The sequence below is a fragment of the Dreissena polymorpha genome, chromosome 3, assembly GCF_020536995.1.
Source record: "Dreissena polymorpha isolate Duluth1 chromosome 3, UMN_Dpol_1.0, whole genome shotgun sequence".
Classification (NCBI taxonomy): domain Eukaryota; kingdom Metazoa; phylum Mollusca; class Bivalvia; order Myida; family Dreissenidae; genus Dreissena; species Dreissena polymorpha.
The window spans coordinates 90,401,506-90,417,956 of record NC_068357.1 but is presented as its reverse complement, the minus strand read 5'-3'; the positions used below and the strand labels follow the sequence as shown (position 1 = coordinate 90,417,956).

At 34.4% G+C, this 16,451-nt stretch overlaps 1 protein-coding gene across 21 annotated transcripts in view; it reads right to left on the bottom strand.

The window, feature by feature from the left end:
- Positions 1-4,799, bottom strand: part of LOC127875259 (uncharacterized) — a 46,627-nt gene extending 41,828 nt beyond the window's left edge. For all 21 annotated transcript variants that reach the window (XM_052420192.1, XM_052420194.1, XM_052420199.1 and 18 more), the window contains exons 1-2: positions 4,694-4,799; positions 311-441 (exon numbers count right to left, since the gene is read on the bottom strand). In XM_052420192.1, the coding sequence (XP_052276152.1) occupies positions 311-387 (77 nt within the window). In that variant the 5' untranslated portion in view covers positions 388-441; positions 4,694-4,799. The remainder of the gene's footprint in view (positions 1-310; positions 442-4,693) is intronic.
- Positions 4,800-16,451: the final 11,652 nt, after the last annotated feature.

Here is a 16,451-nt window from a genome sequence, read left to right as displayed (position 1 = left end):
TAATGACAAACTTCAAAACACGCCAAAATCTATGAAAAGGCCCCTTTAAACACTTGAATCTAGTAAGAAAAGTCTTACATTAAAATTAACTTTCTGAGGGACTACAAATGTGTCACAATACATATCCAAGTGGTAAAGTGTTAAGTGATGATAAAACTTTCACGATAGAAACTTTAGTTTTATTATGCTAGTTGAAAATCAATCTCCTGTATCATTCACAGGTCTCGTTTTTTTTATAGACAGTAGGCCTGACAATCCACTCACCCTTCATTTCATTCTTAATTTCTGTAATTTACTAAAATTTGAATACCTGGTCAATATAAGGTTAGCAGATCTAGCGAAGCAGGCAAGACATATAGTTGGCCTCAAGTTGGTCAACACCGTCATTTCCAGCAAGCTGTGTGGTGCATGGCTCACTTCTTGTTGACAGGCAGCGGAAAACTAGTGATGTATAATATAACATTATGTTAAACCTAAAAGGTTAAATGGGCATTGCACTTGACTTTAACAAGAGGGCCAAGATGGACCTTAAGTGCTCACCCAAGATCAAGGTACACCAAACGCTGGTAGACTTGACCAGGTGAACTTGTTTTTGACCACACTTGACTCAGATTCAATCATGGCCTTGATATTGTAAAGATCAATTTTCTAACCATGTTTCATCAAGAATAAGTAAAAAATGGGGGCTTTTAAGCTTTTAAAGAGGTTACACAAGTGGCACTTCACTATTCCTTAGATCATGATATATCTTGATTACCATATGACTTGTCATGTCATTCACGTATGCATATACATGCTTTAAAATAGTTGTTCAATCTCAAAACGTGTTATCCACCTATCTTTTTAATTGAAAGCCTTCTAAAATATGGCACTATATAACATCATACATTTTTGTTTTTCCTGCACCAATACTCACGGTGCCTATACCACGTGACTTTTTCGGATCTGTGTTGGGAGAATAAAGCGCGACTCAGTTAACATTTGTAAGGATCTCCTTTTAAATATTTCACCATTTTTAATGGGATAAAGTGGAGGCCCGCTCATTCGTAAGAGTTTGCTATAGGTATCATGATCTTTTAAAACAAATAAGACTTTAATAAGTATTTTTTCAGTAAAGTGCAACAGCGCATTTGAAATATGAAGTCCCCACACTGATCCGACATTTTTCTAACCGTTCAGACGCACTTAACTCAAAAAACACTTATTGACTATTATATTATACGTTGATTAGCATAATTATCTGTTGTAATATGATCTTATTATTCATTTTATTTTTATTGTTTATTTCATTAATTGTAATTTGTAGATAATGGTCAATGCTAGTCGTCATATTTGTCATTGTCGTTATTGTTGTCGGCCTCGCCAGCCGTAGTGGGTGGAGAATGATTACCAACAACGTTTGATGTTTCAATCTGTAATTTTCCCGTGCAGACAATAAATATGAATTAATCTGCAACAATAGCATTTAATTATTATATAAAGATAAATGGATCAATGTCAAGAAATAGATGATAAATCATTTCAATATAGCAAACATAACAATGCAAACAATTCAACCGCATCGACATGTTTAATCACACAATATCATTTCAATATATTAACAATAATAATAATAACAATAATAACAATAATTATAATAATAATAATAATAATATGAAATAATATGAAACACCTGCAGATGTATTTATAAACAACTGCTTAATCAGCACATTCAAATGGCATCTAGCTATCTGACCGTCGCTATCGTTTTTGGACAGTGGCGCACAAAGGATTATCAATCACGTGCTTGTGCGCATAAACGGTGTTAGCATGAAGTATAACAATAGTGGTTAAACACTATCAATACTACAACTACAATACTAATACCAATTGACTATGCCTACTTAAAGATAGTGGCTTGGAACTTTTAAAATATAAAATCGATGTAATCACCCTATGACAATATAATCACCCTATTACATTATGATCAATCAAGAAATAAAAGAACGAAACAAATTGAGACGCATTCTTGATTATTCTAACGGCCTCCTCGCAACAGCTGCGTTCTTAACAGTTATTTTTTACAATTTAATATATGCGAGTCCTGGGACTCGCTGGACTAAAAATGTGTGAGTCCCAAACTGAAAGTGTGAGTCCCAAGTATTGTCCATTGATGAATTTAGCAACAAAACACACACACATAACAAATGAGAAGCAGTAACCAGGCTTTAAATGGTCTCTTAGCAAAGAAAGAGCATAACACATACATGTAATGTCGGCAATTACAAATATGCTGACTAGTTATCACGCACAAGGCATTTAAAACATACACTTAGGTCTTTTTGCAAGACGGGTGCTTCAATTAACATTTTGTGCTCGGGCAAAGAAGCATGTCTTGTTAGAGTTGATTGCTGAAAATTTGTGCATTGTGCACTTTTAGTCATGCCATTTAACTTTTTAGCATCAGTGCATAATTTACAATATAAACTGTTTGAGCACTCATCAAAGGCAAGCCAGCTAAACAGTTTTTACCATTCCAGGCTTTTTCCACTCCATTTTGGGAATACGCCACACTGGAATTTTGGGAATTTCGCGTCGTGAAAACCCCCATTTTGGGGAAAAAGTATTCGCAAAATTGGCTCAATTGGGAAAAATTATCGCATGTAAATAGTGTTTCTTATATTTCAAAGAAGCCATTAACTGGTAATAAAAGCTGCGCCATGAGCGCATGATACGCCCGTCGTTCGCCAATGAAGTAGTAAGGTAATAAATAACCCTTTGAATCATTTTTTTACTTCAGTTTATTTGTATTTGAATACATGGTTTATTTTATAAGTACATGAGCATGGAAATCACGAAATTTTGACGAACAAAGTCGCATAACTCTGGAACGACAATTCAGAATTCCGTCAAAAACGAAAGGGGATCAGGGTTTATCAATATTAAGATTGTGTTGAAATTTGAAAAAAATCCATCGAAGGATATTTGAGCTACAGTAGGACATTCAATGAAATCACGAAATTTTGACGAACAAAGTCCCATAACTCTGGAACGACAATTCAGAATTCCGTCAAAAACGAAAGGGGATCAGGGTTTATCAATATTAAGATTGTGTTGAAATTTGAAAAAAATCCATCGAAGGATATTTGAGCTACAGTAGGACATTCAATGAAATCACGAAATTTTGACGAACAAAGTCCCATAACTCTGGAACGACAATTCAGAATTCCGTCAAAAACGAAAGGGGATCAGGGTTTATCAATATTAAGATTGTGTTAAAATTTGAAGAAAATCTGTCAAAGGATATTTGACGTAGCGTACGACATTAACAGACGGACGGACGGACGGACGGACAGACGGACGCGGGGTATACCATAATACGTCCCGTCATAGACGGGCGTATAAAAACCGACTTTTTTGATAACTTATCATTAAAATTTTACAAAGTATAATGAACATGTGAGATAAGTGCAGGTTTTTTAATCTGAATTTGGGGAAAAGGCCTGGCCTTTTTTGAGGTGAAAAAAATCGTGCGAAGCGCCGGATTTTGAGGAAAATAAGGAAAGTCTTAAATAAGCATTAATATATTTTACAGTTTTTAAAACAAATTCAAGGTAACAGATAATTTAATTATGCAACACTTTCTATTTTCTACCCCGGATCAGGTTAACTTATATATTTTAAGGTAAAAAAAAAAATTTTTTTTTTTTGAATTGAGAATTTGTTTTTCAATTGGGAAAAAACAACCAGATTTGCATTGAGAATGGGGCCGAATTTCGGACCCGTGGCATAGGGCGGAAAAAGCCTGCATTCCGTCTGTTATTTTCTAGCTTTTTTAGAACGATTTTCATTATGTCGTTCTTAGCTGGAAACGGTCGTACTGGTTGTCGTTGTAGATGCGTTTGAATCGCTTTGAAAAAAAACCGAATAAAATCCACTGGCCTTCGCTATTGTGTTTTCGCTTTGGACCCATTTTTGCAGACGATATTCGCTAAGTCACTTACAATGTAAATTTTTACTACTACACTGCTTACCCCTAGACAGTTTACTAACGACAAATTTCATTGGTTCTAAGCAACTGATTATCCGATTATTACGAGCAGTGCAATTTTGACTGAACACCGTGTTTACCTACATTTTACCCCGTGCAGAAAGTGCAATAATAACAAATACAATTTCGACGGACTCGTTACTTGAAAAAAGCATGCGTCCTCTGGATGCACATATTCTTAAACTTTGCGTCTACGACAATTTTTTGCGTCAAGGACGCAGGATGCAGAGGTAAAAAAATCACTGTCTTAATGTAAACAAAGTGATCGAAATTAGCAAACACTCGATACAAGGCCAAGGGAATGGTCAATGGTACCATATATTATTTCTAAAATAGCATATTTTTTTCAATAAAAAGGCTAGTTTCTATGACATAAACACAAAATGTTTGATGAAATTCATCTTCTAATGAAATAGTTAAAATATAAATAAAATTGAACTGTTGGGGCAGACTTGTTCACTTGACTTGGGGAATGTAAATGGTCAGAGTTGCCTGCCCTCGCGACATTGCAAATCAAATCCTTAAGTTTAACGTAAGTAAGAATACTGATGATCGTGGTGAACATTTATAATATGCACGGCATTTCTTCACTTCAACAGATCAAATGTGGGCATGGCGCAAATTATAAATTACACATAACATCATAAAATAAATAGACAATACCTTATCGTTCCGTTGTCCGTGACCTTAGTTTCGTAACAGAACGCGAAGGAATTTAAAATGTTGTCAACATAAGCGATACAAATATGACTTCCGGTTTGTTAAAACCGGATCTGCGTTATAATTTTCGGAATAGTGTTCTTTTCCCCGATATATTTCGACAATTCATAATTATACGCTGGTGTGACGCAAACGATATTGGGAGCATTGGACAGAGAATTCGAGAGTCATTTGATCTCGATAAATCTTGGCGCACATTGTTCGAGTCAAGTCAAGTTAAAAGCCGGATCTCAACTGCTTGATTTTGCGGTGGTAAAATGTTAACCTGCATTAACTAGTGGGCTGGGCTTATCTGCCAGTGATTTGCAACTAACATGAGAGTGTTTATAAATAGAAACACGTGTTTGAGCAGACAGCCATTTGGTATAGCATTGCATCTGTATTTACATGTAAACTTGATTTGAGTCATTCGCTAGCTATTGGCTGAGAGAAGTTCATAACCTTTCAAGTGGGCGGTGCTTAGCATTTACAGGGAAATTTGAATTTCAAGCAGACAACAAAAAACTTTTTCTGTAAGTCAATAACTATATAACTTTCAACCACCAAAGTACACATACATATTGTGTGTATACTAAAGAATATGTATGCCAAATTTCATTGAAAAATATTAAATACAAACTTAAATATTATGAAAATAATCATTTTTGTTTTCTGCTGTTTACACACCAGTGTACAACTGAAAAGTAGACATTTTGTGAGTTTGCGACCCTTTTATACTGCTTCTCCGGTCTTTAATACCGTGCACTTACAAAAGAGCCTCTCGGTGTATTGATAAATAAATAATTTAATTAATAGATATTTAAATTTATATATAAACAAAAACTTATGAGCTTGTTGACTCGGATGTTTTCATGTTAGCAGCGTATACAAAGATATTAATTGAGATCTACATCAATGCTGATGCCACAATATGATGTAAATATACTTTATGAGCGGAGCCATCAATGTCTGCTAAAGTTTCACCCGACAAGTTCAAAAAGTATTGACAATATTAACAATATTGATCACAGAGGCAAGATCCTAAACTTTGTCGAAATTCGAAGTAGGCTGTGTATGTCAAGAAAGCGTCAAAATTTAAAATTATTTTGATGTACCGGTCAACATAGTTAAAAAAACTGAAATTTAACAGACAGCTACCAAAACTAAGTTAATAAAGACAACACAATGATGAGATAAGTAAGACTTTGGTTTAAATATGTCGATTACAGAAGTTTTAATTAATTAATTAAAGTCATTGTTAGACCGCGTCTTGAATATGAAAAGTGAGTATGCAGTGAGTCCATCTCAAATGTAAGACATTGATTGTATAGAGAATATTCAACGCAGAGCCACCGAAATGTTACCAAAGCTAAAATAATGCCATATGAACAAAGACTTAAAACTGTTAAACAACTGCTTTGAAACTTCGCCGACCGTTAGGGATATGATATAAACCATCAATATTTTGCATAATACACATGGCAAACGAACAAACAGCTTCGATTTTTCCTATAAATAATAACACAACAAGAGGCCATCCTTTGAAATGTATAAACGACGATGTTCACACTCGTAAGAACAATTTTCCAATCGCATAGATAATGCGTGGAACAACTTACCTTGTGCGATCGTAAAAGCCAAGAACACAAACGATTAGATTACTCCTGAATTAACCACCCTATGATAGTGTGACTAAAAGACCATAGTTTCCGGAAGAAGCACACTGAGCATAGTAACAAGTGAGAATAAAGAAGAGGCCATTACAGAGGTAACCAACATGAAGTATGAAATGTTACGAAGAGATTTGGCAGATTTCTGTTATTGAATATTCTTTTAATATGTGAAAGTCCGCACGATGTAGAAATAAGGTCAGGAGATAGGTGTGTTGATAGTGTTCAATGTCATCATGCAAGCTTCAATGCTTTGTAGAAAGCATTATTTACGTAAGGTGAAATGCGATATTTCGTGTACATTTAGAATTTTGACCTTCTGAATTATTCTGAAAGAAAGTAATATCAAACTACAATAACAATATACACCGGAACTGTGTAGACCTTCTCTATGACAATGTCTCTGAAAAAGTCATCAAGTTCCCCACAAGAAACAAAAACACACTAGACCTATTCGTGACAAACAAGCCGTCTCTAGACACAGGAAGCAACCCATCTTCAGGCGTGAGTGACCACGACGTTGCATTTCTAGAAAAGCAACGATATCCTTTCGAAAACGCCTAACAAAAACGTAACATACTACTATGGAACAAAATTGATGTCGAGAATATCACAGTTGATTCAAATGAATTCACATCCAACTTTTAACATAAAAACACTACACTGACCACTGACATAAACGCCCTATGGAAGCCCTTCCAATTTTCGCTGCATCTCCATCATGGAAGAATAATACGTTCAAAAATGGCATCGAGTATAGTCGAAAAACCCTGGATCCCGGGAGTTAAACGACCCTCAAAGAGGAAAAAGAAAGCATACATAATCAGCACACCTACAGACTTAACCAGGTATAGGCAGCTCCAAAGTGACACACTTAAGGAACGAAAAAGGTATGCAAAACCTATATGAGAAACCCTGTCACCAACGACTATCAAAGCTTTGACGGCGATGAAAAGCTGTTGCATACAGGGAGTTTCAGTTGAAGTACATATTCAAGGAACAGTTGAATGAATTAACATCTACCGTAAATGGATATTATAATAGAAAAGTGTTTTGTTTAGAATAAGTACAAATAAATGAAAACAGATGTGATGAACTATTGCAAAACACCCCATATCAATCGAGCAATCAGAAACACGTATCAAGGGAGCTTGGTATTTTGCAAGGGATTAAATGCCCGAATGTAAATGTTAGCTAAGGTCAAAGTTATGTCTTAATTATGCTTGTTGTCCCCTACCGGTTTCACCGGAGGGGACTTATGGCTTGCGCTCTGTGTGTCCGTCTGTCCGTCAGTCCGTCTGTCCGTCAGTCTGTCACACTTTTCTGGATCCTGCGATAACTTTAAAAGTTCTTAATATTTTTTTCATGAAACTTGAAACATGGATAGATGGCAATATGGACATTATGCACGTCATTTCATTTTGTTCCTACATCAAAAATTCTGATTGCTATGGCAACAAATAGACGAGAAATACTGCTGAAAATGGTGGTTTTCTGGATCCTGCGATAACTTTAAAAGTTCTTAATATTTTTTTCATGAAACTTGCAACATGAATAGATGGCAATATGGATATTATGCACGTCATTTCATTTTGTTCCTACGTCAAAAATTGTGGTTGCTATGGCAACCCAAAAAATAATAATCTGAAAATGGTGGAATTTCTGACAATAATGGAGCCGGTAGGGGACAATACTGCTTGACAATAGCCTTGTTTTGTTTGTTATTTCTCGATATGCTGTTACGATCGCTTCATTTTTATTTCAATAGAAAGACACAGTTTGTTGTTGTGGTTGTTATATTTACAGACTACGTTAATGACGCAAAATGCATACAGTATTTTGGACACGTTACAAAGGTTTTCATCAGTTTTCAAATTAATTAAATAATTTCAAATAATATGCAACATAAGTTGCAGATTAATATCAAAATACTTTAATTTGACAACCCCCTGCTGCAGCCCATAAAAGCAAGGTTAGTGCTTGCCGTCACAAAGTTTAACGATATCACAGCCTTAAAAAAAGTCGCCAATCTTCTGCAAGAAACAATATAATTATTTTTCATTTAACACTTTTTAAATGAAAGTACCCAATTAATAAATACAAAGAAAAAGTATGTTTTTTATCGCAAAATCAAATACAACGAGATTCAACTAGTTACAAAATCATAATTAAGTATGCAAACAGTTAACTAACATGTTAGAAACAGATTGATTGGTAAAAGGCTTGTATGAAACAAATTGTTGGTCTACGATAATATAATCAAAATCTCGTTCCCATCTACGTTTTTAAGGGAATTGTTCACAAATTGTTGCTTTTTTTCCAAATGTTATTATCCCCACGCTTTTTGAAAAGCGTGGGGATATTATGGTTATCTCCGCCGTCTGTTCGTCCGTCCGTCTGTCCGTCCGTCCTGGCCACTATCTCCTCCTACACTATACGCACTAGAACCTTGAAACTTACACACATGGTAGCTATGAGAATTTGTGCGACCTTGCACTATTTGGAATTTTGATCTGACCCCTGGGTCAAAAGTTATGGGGGTTAGGGTGGGGCCGGGTCAGAGATTTTCACTCATTTTTTTAAAGGTTATTTTACATTAACTTCTTCATTTCTACACCGATTTACTTCAAATTGATACTGAACATCTCTTATGACAATACGGTCTATCTCAACTATGCATGGCCCCATTACCAACCCTGGGGTGCCCCGCCCACATAGACCACGTCCACCCAAAATTGCCTTTTACTATAATTTCTTCATTTCTACACCGATTCACTTTAAATTGATACTGAACATCTCTTATGACAATACGGTCAATCTCAACTATGCATGGCCCCATTACCAACCCTGGGGCGCCCCGCCCACATAGACCACACCCACCCAAAATTGCCTTTTACTATAATTTCTTCATTTCTACACCGATTCACTTCAAATTGATACTGAACATCTCTTATGACAATACGGTCAATCTCAACTATGCTTGGCCCCATAACAAACCCTGGGGCGCCACGCCCACATAGGCCACACCCACCCAAAAATTGCCTTTTACTATAATTTCTTCATTTCTACACCGATTCACTTCTAATTGATACTGAACTTCTCTTATGACAATACAGTCAATCTCAACTATGCATGGCCCCATTACCAACCCTGGGGCGCCCCGCCCACATAGACCACACCCACCCTAAATTGCCTTTTACTATAACTTCTTCATTTCTACACCGATTCACTTCTAATTGATACTGAACTTCTCTTATGACAATACGGTCAATGTCAACTATGCATGGCCCTATTACCAACCCTGGGGCGCCCCTGGGTCAAACATGCGGCATGGGGATACGCGTCGGCCTCTGCCGCGCCATTTCTAGTTAAATATTATTGCTAACAAGTCTACAATTTTAAAATAGTCTATACTTATTTTGATTATTAGAAAAAAAAGTTTACCAAAAAAATTCGCTGGGGTTGGAACCCATTTCCTGTAGGAGCATAAGCAAACGCGCGACTACTGCGCCACGAAAACTTTCATGGACTGCGCGAAACATAACTATTATGGTAAATGTTATATATATCCTCTGCGTAAGCGTCCTACGCTATAATGTAGGTCGATATCGGCATCCGCGAATTGTTCACTTAAATAATTTTCAAATACTTACCGACTAGTTAAATATATTCAATTTCAATTTGTGTATTAAACAGTTATGACAAATATTTAGTCAATCTTTTCAATATATGAACAACGGGAAGATTTTCTACAAATGAAAGCAGACGCTTACACAAAGGTCCAGCCAATCAGAAAAAAGGTAAAATCGGCATTTGTTTGCCATCATTTTTTCGGACTGCAAAGATACCACGTGGCTGCCATGTGGCTGCGAGACGTGTTTCTGATTTTCTACCTCAATGGTCTGTCGGCATACTGCCAACATCATAAACAACCGAGAAGCTGTATTATTTCATTAGCAGCAAAAAATATGAGAGTTCCGGGGTCCAAATCCGAAAAAACAATGGTGTCAACAATAGTGACCCTAAGAGCAAAGCTGGGATTCTTAACGAACATTCAGCCGTTTATTGACTGTAGACGAAATCTCCAACACTCCAAAAATGGATTCAAACAGATACCACGCAGTAAAACGCTGCAATACTACCGCAAAAGGAATCAGAAAACTGTGCGATACCTAAATCCTCGTGAGGCAAAAGGACCAGACAGATTTCTGAAGGAATTTGCCAGTGAAATTACCCCCCTGCACTGACCCTAACGTTTCAATCCTCTCTCATGCAAGGTCGAATACCCGATGATTGGGAGCACACTTTGGTCATTGCTGTCTTTAAGAAGGGTATATAATAATAATAATAATAATAATAATAATAATAATAATAATAATAATAATAATAATAATAATAACAATTATAACTTTTTTTTCATGAAGAATTCACATTAAGAAATAATTTCTTTTTTAACATGTGGTCTTCAGTAACAAAACACAAGTATATATTTTGAAACATGCATACGAACATACAAGGGAAAAAGAAAATGAATTATACAGTTAAATGTTATAATAACATAATAACTTCCTTATCAATTCCGACGGCGTCGACGACGACGACGATGATGACGATGATGATAATACAAAATATGCAAATTATGATACAAAAATCAATCTTTAAAAAATCAATCTTTCAAAATAAATCCCATCAGACTCATCACAACAAAGTATTAACATAGAAAAAGTAAAAAATGAGCATACATATATATCAATGATTTGTTTGTAGGTATTCTTTAAATTTTATTTTGAATGTAGTATTCGAAGACACTTGTCGGATTGGAATTGAATTCCATATGGTTCGTGACCGAAACGAAAACGCTCGTTTTCCATAATTAGTTTTAAACGGAATAGATGATATATCAGTGTGTGTGATGGATCTAAGAGCGTACACATTGTTATTTGAGATATGAATAACATTAAAATAAGAGGGCAATGCGCCTATTACAAACTTATGAACAATAGATCCAATTAGGAAAGTACATCTGTTATTGAATGTCAACCATCCAAGTTCTTTGAATAAGGGAGCTGAAGGAGTTGAATATGGTTTATTCAGTATTATTTTAGCAGCTCGTTTTTGTATCGAATGTATTTTACGTAAGTGTGACTGTGTTGCTGAACAATATTATACGCAATAATAATCCATAGTCGTTAATATATATGAGCTGTAAAATAGTTTTTTTGTTTCATAGTTAATTAAATAGTTAATTAAAAAAAAGCAAGTTTAAAGTTAAGTTTACAACATACACTGTTAAGTGAGATTGCCATTTAAGATGCTCATCAATCGTAACTCCTAGTAAATTAAATTCTTTGGTTTGTTCCAAGGATAATGCCATTAATATTAAGTATAAGATTGTCAGTACAACTACGAGCTTTTGATAAAAGCACACATTTAGTTTTGTTTGGATTAATTGACATGTTATTAAAGGAACACCATGTCCAAATCGTTTTGCAAATTTAATTGTTTTTTATGAATGTTATATAATCCGATACGTGTAATGTTGAATCGTGCGTAAAGATCAATTGTTGAGTTTTTAACAAAGAATGGGATGTCATTAATGTAAATAAGAAATAAAATTGGCCCAAGTATAGAGCCTTGTGGTACACCGGTTTTGATATATTGAAACGACGATTTTCTGGAACCTATTTTAATACACTGTCTTCTATTAGAAAGATAAGATTTCATCAAAGCTAGAGCATTGTAAGAAAAATGGTACATGCTGAGTTTTTCAAGTAAATGTCATGATCGACTAAATCGAATGCTTTCCGGAGATCCAGGAAAATTGATCCAACCATGCGACCAGAATCAATATACTGTAACCAAGAATCTACAAGGCGCATCAAGGATGTTTGACAGGAATGATTTTGGCGGAAACAAGATTGGTAACGGTGGGGTAGTTCATACTTTTCAAGATATGATTTAAGTTGATTTGTAATGTGTCTCTCAAATATTTTTGAAATTGTTGGGAGAGTAGAAATTGGTCTATAATTGTTAAGATCACTTTTATCTTCTCTTTTATGTATTGGCAAAACATATGCATCTTTAAGCTGGACAGGAAAGATTCCAGCATTTATATAATCATTATTAATAGAGGTTATTGGACCTACAATGGTATCCCCACATTATTTTAGAATTTTAGCGCCAATATTGTCTATTCGGGCAGCTTTGGATATTTTGAGAGAGTCTATTATTTTCCGAACGTCAAATATCGTAATCTGAGAAATGCCAAATACATTCATTCCTATTTTTTTTGTCTAAAAATGTTTTAAAAGTTTGATAAATGTTTGGGTCATATTTTCTTTTCGAAACTATATGGGAAATGTTGATGAAATGATTGTTAAACTCTTTTAAGATATCTTCAACATTTTCAATATCTTTATTGTTTATCTTTATTTTTGTTGGAAGAGTTAGTGAAGTTTGTGGTTTTGTTAAAGCATAAAGAGTATTCCATAGATGCTGAACTGATGCATTTTCCTTCACCGATTGGTTATAAAACTGCCTTTTACTTTTCTTATAATGAATGTTACACGATTTCGCTGTTTCTTGTATTCATCTATTTTATGATGTTTTTTTAACCAATCGCGAATTTTTATTTCTTGTCTAATTTCAGCTGTAAACCAACTGGGTAGACGATCAGATTTTATTCTTTTTGTTTTAATGGTGCGTGAACGTTTAGCGCTTCATTAATTTTATTTAGTAAATAACTAAGTGAAGTATTTGGATCTGCTTTTGTTTCAACATGTTCTACATTTGACATTAACAAACAATTTTGAAAGTTTGATTCATTGAAATTTTTGAATTGCCTATATTCCTTTTTAAATGCATGTTTTTAGATAGTTTATAACTTGTCTTTCGCTTGAAACACACTGGAAAGTGGTCACGTATACTATAGGACGATACAAACATTTCCATGATTCGATCCGGACGATTAGAATACAAATGATCAATTATAGTGTTTGATGTTTTTGTTATTCGTGTTTTTGCCTTACTATTTGTTGGCGTCCATTTGCCATCACAAACGAAGACAATTTATTGTTACTGAACACATCTTTGTCAGAAAGAAAATTTATGTTAAAATCTCCTAATATATAAAATCCTTTATCCATTAAGTTATTAGCGTTTTTAAAATTAGATTCATATGTCGATATCCATTCAATTGTAGAATCCGGTGGTCTGTATACAAAGTTTATTAAGAATGATTTTGTTTGAGGAAACATTATTTCAATCCAAACTGATTCTAACGAATTTACGTTCAAGTCCAATCTATGTTGGAAAGGTATGTTATCTTTAATATAAATTAATATGCCTCCACCCTGTCGATTGTTTGTGTCACGGCGAATAATATTATAATTTGGAATTTGTATATCACTATCTAATATTTCAGCATTCAAAAAAGTTTCAATAAGTCCTAATATGTTAATATCCGAAAAATAAAGTACATATTTGATTTCATCAATCTTTGGTAATATGTGATGAATGTTTAAACAAACAACATGTAATACCCTATTAGTGAAATTAAAATCCAAAGTTGATTCTGTAATAATACTACAATACTCAATAGAAAAACAATCCTCTTTTTCAATGGTAGTGCTACTTTCCAATAGAGTATTTTATCATTAATATTTGATACTAAGTAGACAGCTTCATTTGATACAATCGTATTCAAAATTCTAGTGTCAGAATCACATTTGCATACACAGTTATTACATTCTATACATAAGTTATTTAAAACATCATATTTATTATAATTAACAGGACCGCTGTCAGGATTTGAAATGTGTGATGGCCTGATGCGAATGTCCTATGCAGCCCGTTGTTCAGCTGGGGCCGTGCTTTGACGGCGATATCGTCCGTATCTCCTAGACTCGGACCACGAGTTGCTATGGTAACTGTCCGATCAACGCCATTTCCGGTAGCAGTCATTTGTGTCGTGATTATTCAAGCCACACATATTGCAATATTGAATGTTTTGATTTTTTGTATCACAGCTCCTTCGAACTATTTACGTATATCACTAGCTTCAGTTTCTTGCATGACCACAAAGCGCATCGTCCACAATCAAGTCATGAACACATGGAGCACTATGGTGTACTGACTGACAGTCAGCATGGGTTCAGAAAACGATGTTCCTGCGAACGCAAGCTTGTACTGACCATACAAGACAATGACTCAAGCTTGGATGACGGAGGGCAGATTGATGCTGTTCTTCTAGACTACTTGAGCAAAACCTTCGAACAGGTACCCTTTAAGAGACTCTTAGTCAAGCTGGAACATTAGATTGAAGTCATCAGCTAGACAGCTTTCGCCCGTCAAGAAAAAATGTGACAAAACCAAGTGAATCAATCATAAGAAGAGGCATAGTTTTGCCGATGCATTTGCAACATAAAATCATGTTTGTGCGTATTGACTAGGTATGGGCAGCTTACTAATTATATGTACTCGCTTGCCGATTTATGTATGCATACAAATTGTTGACAACAATTATACCGGTGTAGTGAGTTTTGAATGATTAAACAAATATGTTAAAGACTTTTTTATACCTAGTACCGGTATTTAGTGTTTGTATTACAAATCACTGATAATTTGTTTTTTATATAATATAATAAAATATAATTCTCATATCAATAATCTTATTCTTATTTTAAATATAGACATTTTAATATAATATTCCATGAGATAAATTACGAGCTCATATTCATTAATTAAAAGTAGCATGCATATGTATGTGTAATAAGATGAATGGAAATGAGTTGACAAGATATTGCATATGTACATTCATTTGAATAAATGTTCCTTGTAATAACACACATCTAAAATTAATTTTAGTCTTTTTATGTTTGCCAACAGACTGATTTGTTGCAAACAGTCGGTGCATGCTTTCAGCGTATATAAACGTTTCGCTTATCAAATAATTCATTTTCCGGTCGCCTGCTGTTTATCCGGTTTTTAATATAGATTTTAATCGCTTACATCACTGAGGTTGTAAATATTCAAGGTTACCCAACAAACGGCACAATATTAGACTTTCTTCTCATAAAAATGCATATTCTTTTGATTTAAGCAAGTTGTTGAATCTCTTATAAAATCTTTGCTTAAAATACAACACTTTTTTGCTACATGTGACTGTATTAAACATGTAGAAGAAACTTTTAAGAAGTTTTTGATAAAGCATCCGCGTAAAGTTGTTTGCATACTGTACACTGTAGTTTCATGTAAGCTTTTAACACCTAACAGGCTAATTTACGATACGTTATGTTGACCAAAGGGACCAGAAACATAAAAATCTAGGTACATGATTAATACATAAGCATAGGCACTATGCATGAACTATTTAAACAATACAACTCTTAGCAAGAGTTATTTAGAGAAGACATTGCAGTAAGATATAGTCCATATAAACGGACTGCCAGAGCCTTTGATAATTTTTGCTATGGCGGCTCTGGCTAACCATTAGGTTATAAAGCTGAGAGTTGAATTATTGCAACTACAGTAAGATATAGTTTTAATAGAAGTACACAAAATGTTGTATAACAATTGGTTATGGGTGTGTGTGCAAAACTATGTTTTTAGAAATATAATTATTACAGCAAACTTTAAATATGAAAGGGCAAAACAAACAAGACTCACAATAATCTACAGATTTTTTGTATCACTTGCTCGATCTAATAAATCTAGTATTTTAACCATTATACTATGCCAGTATTAACATCTAAATATCCGATTGCTTCCCACAAATTCCTCCCGTTAAATGTTTATTTTTTATGTTGATGTATTTTTAAAATTCTTATTATGCACTTTTCATGCACTCATTTATACATGTCTATAGTTAACAAAAAAAATGTTTCTCACAAAGGAATATATAAGTAGTATACATCATAGTCTATTTATTATATATCATGTATGATTTTTTTGTGCCAGGTCCCTATGGTATACATAATTTTTTTTCATGACCCCTATGACATGTACGCGTTTTGTCACCATTTAGTTTCATTTGCCTCATGTTCTATAGCAAG